Source organism: Colius striatus, chromosome 1 (genome assembly GCF_028858725.1).
Source record: "Colius striatus isolate bColStr4 chromosome 1, bColStr4.1.hap1, whole genome shotgun sequence".
Classification (NCBI taxonomy): Eukaryota; Metazoa; Chordata; class Aves; order Coliiformes; family Coliidae; genus Colius; species Colius striatus.
In genome coordinates, this window is record NC_084759.1 from 61,100,177 (window position 1) to 61,118,128 (window position 17,952).

Consider the following 17,952-nt stretch of genomic DNA (forward strand, 5'->3'; position numbering starts at 1 on the left):
TGTGCCCTGTATTTTGCCCTGTTTACCGAGTTTCTGAAGTGGTAGCAGTGAGGGGGAAAAAGGGATATGCTTGCATTCTAACCACACATAATAGCAGTCAGGAAAGAGATCAGATTATTTTACTCTCTTCACACCAAGAAACGGGTTCTGACAAATTAAATTAATTTATTTTGTACAAATGATGGTGCTGTCACAGTTAATACAGGAGGAAGGATATGTCATTTTATACACCTGCTTCAACATTACAAAATGCCCTGAAAAGACAAGGAGGGAAACTGGTATATATGTTTTTTTTAAAAAAAAGGAGTGTCCTGACACTGATCACATTCTACAATCTGAAAACACTTTAATCCAAAAAATACCAACTCCCCAACAAACACCACCCACGGAACCACCAGTTCCAGTTACAAAGTCAGACATACAGTACAAAGTATTAACAACACTTACTTGAAAAGGCAGGAAAAATTGGTCAAGTGTCAGTTAACTCACGGAAAGCTTAAAGTGTGCTTTAGTCAGTGCAAATAGAGGAATGTGTCATGGGCTGGAGTATCTGAACCCCTGCTGCAGGCGCGTGGGTTATCCCTGAGAAAGCACCTTCTCCCTGCAGCTCTCACGGAGTTTGTTGATTGTTGCCATGGACAAGCTTCCAGGGTCTGTGAATATTTTCTAGGGGCAAAAGGAGAAAATCCATAGTTAAAAATCCACAGCTCAAGAGGGACAGGGAAGTGCTGGAGAGAGTCCAGTGCAGGGCCACCAAGATGCTCAGGGGACTGGAACATCTTTCATATGAGGAAAGGCTGCGGGAACTGGGGCTGTTTAGTCTGGAGAAGAGGAGACTGAGAGGAGATCTTATTAACATTTACAAATATCTAAAGGGTGAGTGTCAGGAGGTTGGGACATCCCTTTTTTCTATAGTAGCTAGCAACAGGACAAGGGGTAATGGGATGAAGCTGGAACACAAAAAGTTCCACTTAATCATAAGAAAAAACTATTTCACTGTTCAGGTGAGGGAGCCCTGGCACAGGCTGCCCAGAGGGGCTGTGGAGTCTCCTTCCTTGGAGGTCTTCAAGACCCGCCTGGACATGTTCCTATGCGACCTGATCTAGGTGACCCTGCTTCTGCAGGGGGGTTGGACTAGATGATCTCTAAAGGTCCCTTTGAACCCCTACCATTCTATGATTCTATGATGAGGTGCAAGCTGCTCAGTTGGCTGCAGTTGTAACTAACTCAGAAAGCTGGAGCTGAGACTATAAATGAGGCAGTTCCAAACACCACTCAGGGTCAAGCAGCCTGCATTGCATTTAAACTACTAAATTTTTGTTCAGGGGCAGAGAGGCATAAAATACTCAAGTCCTTACCTCTGTTGGTACTAGTAGCTGTACTGCTGGGAGAAAAAAACCAAACCACACAAACAATCCCAAACAAACAAATCCAAACCCAAAAGTACGTGTTTCAAAGTTAGGTAAGAACCTCACCTCACTTGTTTGCTTAAATGCCTCCAAGGCTCCCTCACTACAGTAGCCCATGCAGTTCAATTTTTGTTCAGAGTAACTGCAAAAAGTAGGGGGGAAGTGTCCTGCGAGGGCAAGTGTTTGGATCAGCCTCCTAACTGGTCTTGTGGCAGTTAACATTTACACAAAACTCCTGCTCTAAGGCCTTTATGGGAAGCGAAAACCCCTCAAACATCTGCCTTCTAAATTAAAGCTGTACCTACGATTTTGTTTTCTTTTGCTGCTTCAATTCAAAGACTCAGAGAGACAAACGAGTTAAGCTTATTCTCCTCCTGTTTGACCAAAAAAGAAACGTAACAGGAGTGACATCCTACAGTGACAGACCTAAGGACAGGAACATGAAGCTCAGGGGAGTGCAAGTCACCTACTGGGATGTAGTTGTGTGCACACTTGGCAAACAGCAATAGGGGAGTTGGCCAAGTGATTTAGGGCAGATGTGTTCTTGGGGGGTTTTTTTTGTGTGTGTGTGTCTGAAGTCTTACATTTTCATTGTCCAAGTTAAGTTCTGAAACTAATGTTCTATACAGATTTGGCTTCCAATCTCTTAATAATTGACAGGAATACTTAGTTTGCAGGTTGTCATAAGACCTGAACGCTCGACTTCATGGGTTTTTATCTGGAAATAAGAACTTGGTGCTACCTTTTGTGTTCCAAACAGAATGCTTTATGTTCTAGCACGATAAAGATTTACCAATGCAAGTTCTGTGTCTATTCCACAATACTATCTTACAGCTCATCTGAACAAAAAGAGCATGGGAACACAATCCACAGTTCAAGAATGCACTGAAGCTATTTTCTCATCAGACTTCCCAGCTTGAACTGATAAAAATGGGAAAAAGAGGTCTTTTTCCTGTACAACAGATAATGTCAATGGATTGCTATATATAGACTTAGATGACATGTAGGAAAATAACAGGTTGGGGTTTATGTAGAAACATTCTTTGTCCTTAGGCAGTTCCCAGAGATACATTTCTCCTAACGGTATCTGTCTTTTCGACCCAACAAAACATTTCTAACGACCAAAAGCTGCAGAGCGGTTACCTGCATGAAGCTGTGACACTCCGTTACAAACGTTCCTTTGGTGATCTGCTTAAATTTGTCACAAATGTCAGGGAAATTCGTGGCTTCCAAAATAAAAGCTTGGTGCTGCTTGATTAAGGTTAAGGCCACGCGGAAGATGATCTTTGACCCTTCGTAGAACAAACAATCCCATATTCGGAGCACAGTCTGCAGGAAAGGAGAGAATTCAGATGACAGCTTCCTGATTTCCAGGAGGTAACAATGGCTCCAACAGCGCAAGTGAAATAACCATTGTGAGCGTGTATTAAGAGAACTTCACATTGCCACTTACCTCTACTGGAAGAATGTCAATGAACAAGCAGATAAACCAGCGAGACACCACGAGGGTCCACATGACTCCGTGTCTTTCCATCAGCTCTGCCACAGCTGGAACTTTCATTTTCACAAGTTCTCCGAGGACTTCTTGATCGGTTTTCAGGCCCAACATTGCAGGGCTGTAATAATCTTGGAGAAAAGAAACAACAGACAGTTCAGGAAGGCGTAGACATAATCTTTCCTTAGAACTACAGCGAGTGTCCCATGCAGCTGAGTATACAAAGGCAGGTGAAGCCTATGAATCCCAAGCTGAGGTAAGTGAAGCCGTGCGAGGAAGATGACTGCAGCGTGGTCATCCAGCACATCTCTTCTGGCCAGGGATGATCCCTCTGCACCAAACCCTTCATTCACGTCCACCAAACTATCTTCTTTCCCTCTCATGGGTTTTGGCAATTAGGTAGTTTTTAACTGCCAGCTTCAACTGCAGAAGCCTTACTAATATTTAAACAGTTCAGTAAAACAACTGCCTCCATCCTGTCTGGGTCTCTGCAGACCTCCCAGCCTACACAATACCCAGACAGGTAACAAAAAACCCCTGTAGCATGTAAGACTAGGTCCAGTCACAAAGTGGCAATGTGAGTTTCTGAGAGGGTCGGCTGTGCAGGGCTGCTGGAAGACAGATCTCACTTCTATCTATCGTGTAACCTAGCCCTTCACAGAAGCACTGAATCTTAAGGGTTGGAAGGGACCTCGAAAGATCATCTAGTCCAACCCAGTCCAGAGCTTTTCTCTGACTTCTCTGAACCAAGAAATCCTATGTTTCAAAGAGCAATTCGAAAAGGAAGTGAAATGACAGAGGCCTCAGGCTACATCTCTTCCTAACTCAATTTATTTGCAAGACAGGGGTTGAAACAAGAGCTCCCTCTTCTGCACTGCTGGTCACTGCACTAAAGCATGAAGTCCAGAACGAAGACCATAACAAAGAACAAGTGGCACTCCACAGGGTCAGTGTTTTCATTACCAATGTGCAGGCTGAATCATAAGCATCCCAGATCTATAAAACAAGCAGTTCTGGGCATACTTAAGGAGAGAAAAAGATTCTCTTCGTTCATGAGAATTCAAATGGCCCAGCAAGGGACAAGAATTACAGAGATATTTTAAGGAATTCTTGTTTTGGATTTAGATGACAGAAATATTTAAGCTGGTCTTGATGGCTCCAGCCCTGGGAAGCAATCCTTGGGGGCTGACTGGTGCTTTGCTGACAAGACCTATGTTAGTAACATTACTTACTGAAAGAAAAAACTGGTAACAAAAGCACCTTTGTATATGTTTTCTTTCCTTCTAGAAAGCTGCAGTTTGGGTTTCTCTGCTGGTTTCTCCTAAGGCTGCCAGACACACAGAGTGACAGTTCACGTGAAGATGAAGGAATTGGAAAGGCAAAGTCCCTTTGTCTGAAATAATTTTAGTAAAACCTCCCCATGCCAGGATTAAGAAGCCATCCAAGTTTGTACATTTATAACTACTTTAATTTCTCTAATGAAAGAGCAGTTTAATATTCCTCCCTTTTCCGTCTCAGTGGTTTTCTTGAGCATACTTTCCCTCAGGAACTATTTGCTCTATGTTTGTGCTGTCCAAACTGCAGAACATCTCCAAGAGTTTTTATGGTACTAAGGAGCTTTGCGTTCAACCATTAGGAATGTAGCTTTTTGCCCTGATCCTTATTTTGTTTCTTCATGCTGAAGAATGATAGGTAAAACCCCTCTACAGACATACGTATCGCAGCCACTATATACACTCCTCCAACAGCTGGCCTTTTAGTTGCTTGTAGGGAAAGCTCCGAGAGTTACAGCACAAGTAATCCCATGAAAAAGCCTACTAAAAACAAACTGAGTCACACTACGACCTCAAAGCCAACACAAAAACCTCTCTATTTTGTGTTAGTGTTGTGCTCATTACAAACATCTAAAGGGTGGGTGTCAGGAGGTTGGGACATCCCTTTTTTCTATAGTAGCTAGCAACAGGACAAAGGGTAATGGGATGAAGCTGGAACACAAAAAGTTCCATTTAAACATAAGAAAAAGCTATTTCAGTGTGAGGGTGAGGGAGCCCTGACACAGGCTGCCCAGAGGGGTTGTGGAGTCTCCTTCCTTGGAGGTCTTCAAGACCCACCTGGACATGCTCCTATGTGACCTGGTCTAGGTGAACCTGCTTCTGCAGGGCGGGTTGGACTAGATGATCTCTAAAGGTCCCTTCCAACCCCTACCATTCTATGATTTGTGAGCAGGAACGAAGGTAAAATCTATCTGAGGATGCTACTTTAAAGTGAGAAACAAACACCATTTCAAGTAACAGAACAGTTTCCCCTTTCTTACCCTTCTTCCTTCTCTCATACATTCACAAATCATTTTTCCTATTTTGTGCTCCTGAGACATGCAAGTACTTAAAAACTTCAATTTACCCCCAGCGAGTGTCCTCAGGAGGAAGGACAGCAGCCCACGTGCTCTCAGCTCTGCTGCAACCATCCAATAGGCTGAAATCAACAGCAGCTGCTATTTTTAATGTGTACAAGCAGAGTAAATGCCAGGATCTTGGTGAGGACGCAACCGGACACCCACCCTGGACACCAACCCGGCTGCTTGAGAGCTGGCAAGTAAAAAGTTAACATCACTCCTTGAGTGACTGAAGGAGTGAGCAGCTGGGGAGCCTGGCTGTCAACGACAGTTTCCGCCAAGCTTCTTGGTAGTGCTGGACAGAAAGGAAAAAGGAACTATTCATCTATCTGGGGCAGACTCCTGCTGTTCCTGGGAGATCCCACATGCCCCGTAGGCAGCTCTAGGAAGAGCTATTAAGGAGTTTATGCAAATGCCACTAAGGGAGTAGCAGGGGGTTTCCAGGATATTAGCTGCCAGTTCACAACAGAAAGAAGTGACATGAATAGCACCTGCATGCAAAGCATTTTAATATGTAATTAGCGTATATTAATTACAGTGACTGGGGGTATTAATTACAGTCATTACACTATTAATATGTAATCACTGTGTAATGTACAATTTTACTACATATGCTCTGAAACATAAATCTATATGACATAAGTCTATATGATCAGCTCTTCACGTGAGGAGAGCTGCATTTCCAGTCCTCCAGGAGTGTTCCTGCAGGGCCCCCCTGTTTGCACAGAACCACTGCACAGGTGCAGCAGCCCCAGGGGAACGGCACAGACCAAATGTCTGGGCCCTCTCCTGCTGGCTCCCCACAGGTGCTAGGCCACGTTGGGGCTGCACAGGGGCTGAGTCACACGAGGCTCCAGCGTCATGCTTGAGCCACCTTTCATGCTCCACATCCTGTCTCAGTAGTGGAAAAGCTTTTGTCACTTGTTTCAGTACATTTAACCCACGTGGCTCTTCTGATTTGCGAGGGACGCCCCATCCCTGAGCCTTCTGGAAATGTCCCCTCAGCAAAACCCTTGCTGCAAACATTTTGCTGTGTGCCCTATTTTCCTCTCTTTGATAACTGGCTGCTCTGCCCAGAATCCCTCCCTAAAGTCAAGATGCCCCTGTTTATCAACAAGTCTATGCAAGCCTAACCCTCCCCCACGCTACAAAGCTGTTTGTCCCCAAGATACTGTGCAGTAGGTTATTTTTACTCATCAAAATACATTGGCTTTATGTTCTTTCCATATCTTACCTCAGAAATTATCTGCAGTTTCTATATTGGCACAGTCCACATTTAATTAGTGTATTAATTATTATCCCTTCCCAATAATCTGGCAAAAATACTGAGCATCTATCTGATGACTCAAAACAGATGTAAGTCAGTAACTGCTCCCAATCTGCCACATACTAATTAAAACAAAATCAAATCAAATGGACACTAATTATACTCTGTATCTATTGATCTAGGTTGGTTTACAGGGATGTCCTCTGACAATACATCATCCTCCTGGAAAAAACACATCGCCAGATTGCTTCCTTTTATGCCTCAAATTGTCAAACAGAAGCGATAAAGTTAACCTGCAGGTGATCACACACTACATTACTTTTCATTGCATCCTCTTCTGGAAGGCAGCAAAAGAAAATACTGTATTATAAGTTATTGTGTTACAAAATTATTATTAAGTTCCATTTAAATGACTAGATGAAAATTAAGTTTCCCAACATGAAACTCCACATTCCCAAGCTCTTTTATAAGCTGCCCCTTGGCTTTCCTTACTTTTTTCTCAGCTTTCCTTTGTCTGTTGCTTACACACATGTACCTGCTTTGCCCGATCTGGCATTCCGGGTGCTGGCCAATGGATTTTGGATGCTTTACTAAGTACTCTGCTTTACTAAGAGTGCCTGAGAGCATAGCAGAGAACAATGCAGGCAGCACCCCACGTGGAATTCACTCCACTGCATGCCCCTTCCTCATCAAAGTCCTGACCCCAAAGCCTGTGCAGCCCCACGGCTCTGCAAGGATCACAGAAACATAGAATTGTTTGTTTGGAAGAGACTTTTAAGATCATAGACTCCAACCACTAACCTGACACTGCCAAACCCATCAACAAACCATGTCCCTCAGCACCTTGTGTATGTGTCTTTTAAATATCTCTAGGGATGGTGACTCCACCACCTCCCTGGGCAGCCTGTGCTAGTGTCTAAAAACCCTCTCAGTGAAAAAGCTCTTCCTAATCTCCTCCCCTGGCACAACGTGAGCCCATTTCCTCTTATCCTATCATTTATTACTTGGGAGAACAGATCGACCTTCACCCTGCCACAGCTCCCTTTCAGGTAGTTGTTGTAGGGAGTGATCACATCTCCCCTCAGCCTCCTCCAGGCTAAACACCCCCAGCTCCCTCAGCCATTCCTCATCAGACTTGTGCTTCAGACCCTTCACTAGCTTTGTTGCCCATATCTGGACACACTCAAGCAGCAAAAAGTTAAAAGCAGCTTCACCAGCAGCTAGGTACTTTATTGCTGCTGTACCACACAGGTGACTAGACAAAGGGACATTTCTCCATGTTTAAAGGGCTTTTTGTTACCACCCCTGCACTGACTGTGGCATGCTGTCACTGAGCTTGAAACCTGTTCCAGCTCAGCATTTGGCAAAGAGATATTCCTTAAACTACATTTCACTGTCTCCCTGTCACAGTAATTAGCACCTCTCTAGATCCTAGCAGGATGTCCAGGGCTAAGACATAACTGTCTGCTTGTGCTCCAGAGCGCTAATAAGATCTGCAGGAAATAAAGGGTAAAGCTTGTAGGGACTGTATGACCTTGTTCTCCTTCACAAATAGATTAAGAGGTTCCAAAAATAAAAGTTTAAGCAGCAGTAGCCTTAAATTACCTCTACAAGTCAGAGCTGCAGAAGTTAAAAAAGAATCCTTTAAGTCAGTTGTGCATATGTCAGGTTAAATATAAATACTCCTACTGGAACTAACATGATTTGAACTCTGAAGTGTTATAGAAATACCCACGAGGAAACCTCAGATTTGCTGCTTCCAGCATTTCTAGCGAGTATTTCAAGAGCCTGTGCACAACCCAGCCTGGCACAAACCAAGTGACTTGTCTTGGCAATCCAATTTATTTAACCAAACAAAAAAATACAAAGTGGCTCCTTTAACATTTTCCCCCTCCCCACACAAACACAACTGTGAGCAATGTAAAGTATTTTATTCACAACAATATGTTTATAACGTTCATGAGGGCCATGGCTGGAGGGAGGGGAATTAACATTCCCTCTCCTCCCCCAAAAAAGCCAAAATGGTTCATTTTTATACCAACATGCAGCACTCCAAAACATCACTTTGCAGTAGATGCACGTTACCATTTGCTAATGGACTTCACTGGAATCCAGAAGAGAAACAGAGCAGTGCTGGCAGGCAAAAGCTGAGGTTACCATCAACAGAACTGGCCAATTTAATGAAAAGCTCTCAGTTCTATTTTCCAAGTCAAAACAGAAACAGATTCTACCATGTCTTTTGGGGGGGGGGAATTGCTTTCCAGTAATGTTTCACTGTAAAACATGTCTGTTTGCATGTTACTGAAGACAAGGTTTCTTTTAAATAACTTGGCAGTGCAAAGCTTTCCTTTCAAAAAAGTTCATGCTACAGAGCTGAGTTTATGAGCTCCATGCAACACACACGGAATGAGTTTCATCAGTTACACAAAAGTCAAACGGTAACGACAGCAGTCTCTTCTCACCTTCAGAGCATCTACATACCACTTATGCTATTCCTATGTGGTTTATTGACTTGCTCCTTCTCCCTGTTGGTGACTCTCAACCTACTTTGTCCAAGAAGGCAGAGCAACATTCTGATGTTTTATTTCCTCCCTGAGACAGCCCAGAAAGGTGCAATAGCTCTTCTAAGAATCTACTTTGTGAGTCTGGCATAAAAAAAATTGGACAACCTATGTTTGGGGGGAAATCAGAAAGTCACAACAGGAAAAGGAAGAAAACCAAGAGTACTGCCAACTCTTTTTGCAGTATCAGGCGAAAGTGAGCCCCTGCAGATGTCCTGGCCAAAGCAGTATCCTGCAGATATGTGGTTACATGGCAAGCTGAACTCTTAACCATGGTATTTTTGTAACAAATTCCAAATCCTCCAGGGAACTAAAACCAAAAACCCCAAATCCAACAAAGCAACCCAAACAGGCTCAAGCTGTATTTCATTTTCCCTTCACTGAACCAAAACTGAACTAGAACTTCTGTTCTGAGGTACTGAACTCACACCAGAACCAGCAGCATCTGTATCACTCCCAATGGAACATTAGCTTTAAAAATCCCACAGCATGCCAAATTCATTTGGAATATCAGAACTTCCTTAAAAAAAACCAAACCAAAACAGAAAACCCACAAAAAATAAAGCCACAAAACAAGAACAAAATAGCATTTTATGGATGTTTAGTGGTTTTGATACTGAGACTACACAAAATTTAGAGTAATAGTATTTTGAGAAATGATTTACTGTTAACTACTTTTCTGCAAGCCCAAAAAGGCAGTGTTTGAGTGTTTCTACATAATCCCATCTGCCTATATTCATCTTTTGCTGCTGATCCTCAGCTTGGAAAATGGATCCTGTGGAGCAGAAAGAGGGCTTTGGTTTCCTATCTGCATTTCACACAGCACAGTGGGATTCTGAGCAGATGTAGTAGCTGTCATTTGGAAAATGAAGAAGGATGGTTGTTAATTATAAAGACAATGGAAAGGCAGGTGAATATGACACCCTTTCAGACATGACAGAAGGCAGAGATGAAATAGAAAAAAATGAAGGCTCCATGTGCCACCTCTCAGATAAACAAACTGAAGTTAGTGGCAAGTTAGAAAGCACGAATGCAACTTTCTGGCATTCTAGTTATGGAGAATGAAACTGGCTGGTTTTTCAGTTTTGTTTCATACTAGCTCTCTGTTATGGGCTGCTCAGTAGAGACATTTGCTTAAAACTGAGCCTAGATTAAATTACTTACAGCCATCAAAGCACTCTCATACAGATTAGACATTACTCTGAGTAAAATGTTACTGGTTAATTCTCCTTTCTTCCCTCTCTCTCCCTTTTACATCCACTACCACTGGAGGATTTTCCATAGTGTGCCTGAGCTGACAGATAACCAGTGGACACAGATTATTCCTCACTCAGCTGTTTCCAAACAGTCTGGCCTCACTCCTCCAGTCATTGCACTATGAAGAGCTGCACCCCTTGGAGTAGGCTGCAGCTTACTGGGTTGACAATGATCCCAGGAGCTAAGGCTTTTAATTCACAAAACACTTGGGCCGACTTTTAACACCAGTTTCCTCAAATGGAAAGAAAAATTCATGAACAAGCATTGAAGATTACAATTGCTTATCATGCCTGCAGAGGAAACAAGCTTTTTTCTTTGAGTTCACAATTGTATAATAAGTCTTAGTGACCGATGACTTCAGCTGAGTAAGGATTCCTGGATCTCTGGCTTTTTAAATGCCTCCATGGGATTAGGAAGAGCAATTTTATCGGTTCACTGCACTGACAAGGTTATTCTCAACACCTCAGCACAAAACACAGCATTTAGACTCACTCACACTTCAGAAAAACCCCAGTCTAACATTTTTTTTCTTCCCTTTACAAGAATGCTACAGTCAGGCCATGGGAAGTACTGAGCACTTTACTTGGAAGACTAGGACAGAAGCAGGAGGCTTAAAATAACTGAGCTGGACAGATACATACGGTTCTAGCATGATATTTAGAGAGATAAACCAATCCAGCCCTTCTGGTCTGAAGGGAAAGGGAATAAAAGCCACAATCCTCTTAACTTCATGCTTAAAGTAGCTAATGAGAGAATTAACCTTGAAGCACCAGGTTTTAAAACTACAAGAGCAACAAACAAGACTCCTCCACCAGCCTTAAACTGAAAGCTTAGCAAAGCACTCAAGTCTTCTGAACATAAAACTCATGAAAGAACCAAGACTGTATTTCCCAAGCACCTTTCACAATAAACAGTCACTCCTTGTACGTTTAGGTAGACCAAAGTCACTGCTGTGCACTGTACCTGATTTTCTTTGTGTAATTTCCTTTACTCCCAAAGCACATCTCCTTCCACTAACTCGTTCTTTATGTAGCTACCTATGCTTCCTATGCATTAGACTGTATTTTGAAACAACTTCAAAGCCTGCTGTCAGTGCCTCTTCATGCTATGTCATATTAAAAAACAACTTGACAATACAACTGAGTAATTTAAAAGAAACAATTTTGCTGTGTCTTAGGTTGCAAATCCAATACATTCAGACAAAGCACGTCTTGGCTCAGGAAAAGCTTGATGTATTCACTGCTGAAGCAAAGAGTGTGTCAACTCTGTATATGATATTAGCAAAACTGAGATCAGAAAACTGTATCCAGCTCTGATATTCATATTTAAGGCAGGAAGCTGAAGAACTAGAGAGGACATAACAGAGTTACACTACTTATATAAAACTGAGCTCAGTAAAAAACTATTCTATTTGTATAAGCTATGCAAGGAAAGTGAAAAGCAAACTTGGCCACAGATTAAAACACTTCAGGCATTACTGGCTTTTCAATATAGCAAGAGGAAGTCTTAAAAGGAAGTGACAGCTACAAGTCAGGACAAGGCAAATTCCAATAAAAAGTACAGCAAATATTTTTAATAGGTGATTTACAGTTTGAATATTCTGCTAGGAGTGGTGGTTGCGTTTCTCAGACCAAGCCTGGGACCTTTCACAAAGACAAGCTGCAGCAGACTTGTTTGGCTAGAGAATTAATGGGAGGAAGTGTTACTGTAATAACATGGATTACTTCAAACACATGAATTATATCTTACAGTGATTTACAAGTTAGAACACAAAATTGTGTATTAGGATCTACATGGAGCACCTATGACAGCATTATACATTTGTCAGCAACTGTACTATGCTGCTTGCTGTTGAAGTCACACATTCAGGAAGGTTGTGTTATTAAAAATGTAACTGAACACATGTTAGGAAGTCAAAACCACCCCTCCACACTATGAGGAATGAAACAAGCTACTCACTTTGGCTCTGTGCCTTATGTGCTGCATAGCTAAAACTCAGCATGTTACCCCACAAACGTGAGGCTGACAACACATGTATTCCTGTCACATACTTCTGTTACACTTCTAAATCTTCTGTTTTAGACAAAACTCTTACGATTTCTATCCTAAAGCACACCTATTAAATATTGAGATTGTTCTTTTATTGATGAGGCTTGTGATTTGGGGAGTGGGGCATGATATATACAAGAAATAAGTTATTCCAAAAGTATACACATAGGCATCCTTTTAAAAAAAGAAAAACATCAGTTAGTCAATTCCTGCTTGATCAAGTCTTCCAAATCCTCTAGCAGTTCAGGTTTGTAAGAAACATTTCAGCTTATCACGATCTCTAAATACATTCCGCCTTCAGCTCAACGGGACACTGCGTGCTGAATTCCTGGGTAAATACAACTAACTTCTAATGTACCAAGATAAATGCTTTCATCATGTTTTGCTGTTAACCAGCAGCCATATTGGAGTCCCATATTTCAGAGCTCCTAATGATTCAGGCTACCAGCCAAGTGTTCCTCTTTCCCAGGGGTAGCTGTGATGTTGGACTCCAGAGATGTGCAGTGCCATGGCTTCACATGTGAGCACAGAGGAAATCTCCGAAGCGTGAGCAAGAACTCTCTCAGCTTACAACCCTGTAGCTGGGTGCTATCAAGCAGCCCATAACTGATCAACCTCCTCCTTTCTGGGTTGATGGAGCTATTAAATAAATGCAGCTTGGTTACCAAAAACTACTTAACAAACCTGAGGCTGTGCAGGTTATGCATAGCTTTGCAATGAGCTTTCCACACCAAAGGCACGTGACAGTGGTGTCCAAATCTTCTCCGTGAAAGGAATACACAACAGTCTCATTCACAGGCTGCAAATTATGGTCAACATTACCACTATTCAGATCCAGAAGTGACTTTTACCTGCACAGCTGAATAAAATGCTTCATGGGGAACAAAGTTCAGCTCCTCTTTGGAGAAGCAAGTCTTACAAGACCCAGTGGTCCATTCAGTTTTGTATTCAGACGCTCCCTGGCAATACTCAATCAGGGTGTTAACATATGTTCAGCCACAAGGACACAATAAATACATGTTTAACTGCAATTAAAAGCAGATAGGAATATTGTAAAGGTAGTATGGCATTCTGCATTTCTCAGGTGGCCCTTCCCTTGAAACCTGTAAGATGGGACTTTAACGAATGTTACAACACGACTCACTGGAAAGAGAAGGATATACAAGAGGATGGATTCAAGAAGGCTACGTACAAGAGATGGATACAGAACTGGGTTGGTATTAACTCAGTTCAAATATTCATGTCACCTACTAATGCCTAATCTCTTAAGCAACAGCACCTGCAAGTCTACTGCTGATACAACTGGTAACCATAGCAAGCTCAAGAGAGAAATGTGTTGTATATGTTATCTCAGCGTGCAGTTATTTGCCTTAACCATCAGTTGCTAAGCCACCCAACAAAGTGGTATCTTGCATTGCACCTTGTGTCCTTGCAGAAAATGCCAGTGAGTTCAGTGCAGTCTACTCCTTTTGCAACTATTTCATCATTCAAAACTCTGATCTTGCTTTTAATTATCAATAAACAATCAGGCAGTACATGTGGGTAAAAAAAATGAACACACAAAAGGCTAAAAAGTACCAGGCTCAAGGAAGGTTATTAGACTGATCCTTAAAGAATGTTTGTAGGCTACACCTAACCCAAGATATTTATTAACAATGTTGATGAAAAAGAAAAAGCTGGGCATTTGTTAACAATCCTAAACTGAGAGATCCTGTCCCAGGTCAATGCACAAGGCACAACAGTGTAACACGGTGAGTGAAAAGGTGTGACCTGATGTGGGTGGTCCTGCTTTAGCAGGGGGGTTGGACTAGGTCTCTAGAGGTCCCCCTCCAACCCCTACCTTTGTATGATTCTATGATATTTAAAACAACAAGGACAAGAACGTGCAAATAAAGTTGAGCAAAAAGGTGTTATGAATTCCTATATGCAGTGGAAAAAACCACTCTGTTGACAATGAGAGGAGCAATAGCACATGCATTATTACTGACACCACAAATCGAAACCAGAGTGCCACAAGGGAAAAAATGGCAACAGAGAGCCTACAGTTTTTCTCTCTGAGATAAAACACCTTCAGCTGTGAAGAGAAAGAAATAATGCCACTGCATAAGACACTAGTAAATTTCTCACTGGGGAAAAAAAGGTGCTATTGTGATCAAGTTAAAAAAGGGAAACAAAACCCCAAACAATGCAAACTGAAACAAGCACACAAAATATTATTAGGCTAAAACAAGAACAGAAGAATGTTGTGAAAAAGAAGATTTTGACTGAAGCAGATTAATATTACTGAAGAACTGTAAAGTCAAATTGCTGTATCCTATAAATACATTAAAAGTAAGGACAAGAGAGAAGTGGACTTTTTTTTACCCCTAAAAGTCAGCACTGGCACAAGAATAAGAGAATATAAAATTGGCCACCAAGAGGCTAGTGCAGACATCATGAAAACCTGTCTTAAACGTTGGTGCATTACTCTTCAACTGGTTTTCAGTAATAGCCCAGTAGACTAATTAGAGTACAGCTTGATGAGCACTGTTCCTTTCAGATCGAGACCCACTGAAGTGAGGGGGAAAAAATTTCCACTAAAAGAAGCATAGCTGTATCGCTAAAGTGAGCCCAAATTGTCAAGTTTTATTTCTCTTGAACTCACCATTTAATCACAAAGATGTAAAAAAATGACAAATATGCTCCTTAAATTACATACTGAAGTATCACAGTTAAAGTTTCCCACCTACTTGATACTTTCTGAAGTAACCTCCCCAACAGAACCAAAAAAGACAAATTCTCAACAAGAATCTGAGCTACGAACAGAACAGAGACACTAGTGCTACGCTGAATACATCCTGCAGATACATCCACTCTGAGCTCCAACTGAACCCATGCTGCATCTTGTGTATAATGCTGTGTGCTCCAGCCATCTTTTTGAACGAACCTGGGAATAGAAGATCTAGGTAACACCCAAACCTTCAGTTAAACAAATAATTCTCTTCCCACTTGCTGTGTTTATATGAGATATGCTCCTAATCCCCCCCCAAATCCCTGTTTGAGCAGCTGACACAACAGGCTTGCCGTCAGCTACAGAAGGAGCTTTCTAGCCTCACCCAGCTGCACTCAACAGTGCAAGATTCAGCCAGACAAATGGCACACACGCAGCTCCCAGAAAACCAAAGTGCCATTTTTACTATCTCTCTTCTAGCTGTGCCAACTCCATTTGGGTCTAACTGAACAATCCAGCCACAAAACCTCTGCTGTTCAGGTCCCACTCCCAAGTTGTTCCCCTCTGTCAGTGGGTGGAGCACAGAATCATTAACAATTGGAAAAAAAGACCTTTAAGATCATCAAGTCCAATCACTAACCTCACACTGCCAAGCCCATCACTGAGATTCCTTGGCACTTCATCTATTTGCAGGGATGGTGACTCCATCACCTCCCTGGGCAGCCTGTGCCAGTGTTTAATAATCCTCCAGTGAAAAAGTTCTTCCTAATGTCCAACCTAAACCTCCCCTGGCACAACTTGAGTCCATTTCCTCTTGTCCTATTGTTCATTACTGGAGAGAAGAGACAGACCCCCCCCTGCGTCACCACAGCCTCCTTTCAGGTAGTTGTAGAGAATGATTATGTCTCCTCTCAGCCTCCTCCAGGCAAAACATCGTCACCTTCCTCAGCAGCTCCTCATCAGACTTGTTCTCCAGACCTTTCAACAGATTCATTGCCTGTGTCTGGACACACTCCAGCACCTCTATGTTCTTCTTGTAGTGAGGGGCCCTGAACTGAACACAGCAATTGAGGTGCAGCCTCACCAGTGTCGAGTAGAGGGGGACAATCCCTGCTCCTGCTGGCCCCACCATTCCTGATACAGGCCAAGATGCCATTGGCCTTCTTGGCCACCTGGGCACAGTGCTGGCTCATGTCCAGCTGGCCGTTGATCAATACCGCCAGGGCCTTTTCCTCCAGACAGTTTTCCAGCCACTCACCCTCAAACCTAGAGCATTGCATGGGGTTGTTGTGGCCCAAGTGCAGCACCTGGCACTTGGCTTTGTTGAACCTCTATCACAGGTCTGTGTGGCGCTGCTTTTTGCTTCATAACAGTGGGATGGGGCTGCAGTGCTCATCCCAGTAAACAGTTCTCAAAACATCCCCTGGCTCTGAGGTGGACCCATTTCCAGCTCAGCCAGGCCAATCTGGTGCCTCTGCCATCACTATTTAAGACGGGAAATCTGCAGTGGAAGAGGGGATGGAGGAGTGGTACAAAATGGAGGCGACCATAGGGACTCCACAGTCAGAGAAGGAGAAAGGGAGGAGGAGTGCCAGACCAGAGACCCTCTCTGCAGTTCATGGTGAGAACACAGGCTGTACTCCTGCAACTCATGGAGGGCAATGGCAGGACTGAGAGCCACCAGCAGCTCTGTGTGAGTGCACCTGGACAGGCAGGAGACTATGTGAGGAGGCAGCCATGGCACAGGCCATGCTGGAGAGCCTGAGGGCCCCAGAGACACACACAGGAGGCGGAGAGGAGCTGCAGCTCTTGGGATGAACAGACGTCGGAGCGGCACATGCTATTGAACACTGTACCACTCTGTTGTTTTTCTGTTTGTTATGTTTTGGTGTTTTATATTTTGGTTGGTGGTGGATTAAATTAATTTCTGTTTTCTTCTCCAAGTTGAGTAGTCTTGTCTGTTTTTCCTGGGACCATAAATGGCAATTAAGCCCTCCGTGTCCTTAGGGCGTTCAAAAGACCCTTGGTACATATGGCTGATTGTGGTCCTTTGCTCCTAAGATGAGCTTAAATCAAGACAACCTCATACAATTGGCCTTGGCCTATCACTCCAGCCTGTCCAGTTCCCTCTGAAGAGCGTGCCTGCCCTCAAGCAGGTCTATGCATCTGCCTAGCTTCATGTCATCTGCAAACTCACTGAGGGTGCACTCAATCCTTTCACCCAGATCATTGATAAAGATGTTGAAAAGAACAGGCCCCAGCACTGAGCACTAGGGAACACCACTGGTGACCAACTGGATTTAACTGCCAACTGGATTTAACTCCATTCACTACAACTCTCTGGGCCCGGCCATCCAGCCAGTTTTCCACCCATCTCAGAGTAGGTCTATGCAAGCCATGGGCAGCCAGATTCTCCAGGAGGATGCTGTGGGAGACTGTGTCAAAGGCCTTACTGGAGCCCAGGAAGACCACATCCACAGCCTTTACCTCATCCACTAAGCAGGTCATCTTGTCACAGAAGGAGATCAGATTGGTCAAACAGGACCTGACTTTCACAAAGCCATGTTGACTGGGCCTGAACCCTTGGTTATCCTCATGATGGCACTCAGGATGATCAGTAACACCTTCAGTGTTTTCCATGCCATATACCTCAAAAAATCATAGAATCATAGAATGATAGGGGTTGGAAGGGACCTTTAGAGATCATCTAGTCCAACCCCCCTGCAGAAGCAGGTTCACCGAGATCAGGTCGCATAGAAACGTGTCCAAGCGAGTCTTGAAGACCTCCAAGGAAGGAGACTCCACAACCCCT

At 43.2% G+C, this 17,952-nt stretch overlaps 1 protein-coding gene across 1 annotated transcript in view; it reads right to left on the bottom strand.

Annotated features, from left to right (window-relative positions):
• Positions 1–132: 132 nt before the first annotated feature.
• Positions 133–17,952, bottom strand: part of GRTP1 (growth hormone regulated TBC protein 1) — a 43,303-nt gene continuing 25,483 nt past the window's right edge. The window contains exons 6-8 of the mRNA XM_062020563.1: positions 2,863–3,035; positions 2,553–2,738; positions 133–666 (exon numbers count right to left, since the gene is read on the bottom strand). Coding sequence (XP_061876547.1) covers positions 577–666; positions 2,553–2,738; positions 2,863–3,035 — 449 coding nt within the window. The 3' untranslated portion in view covers positions 133–576. The remainder of the gene's footprint in view (positions 667–2,552; positions 2,739–2,862; positions 3,036–17,952) is intronic.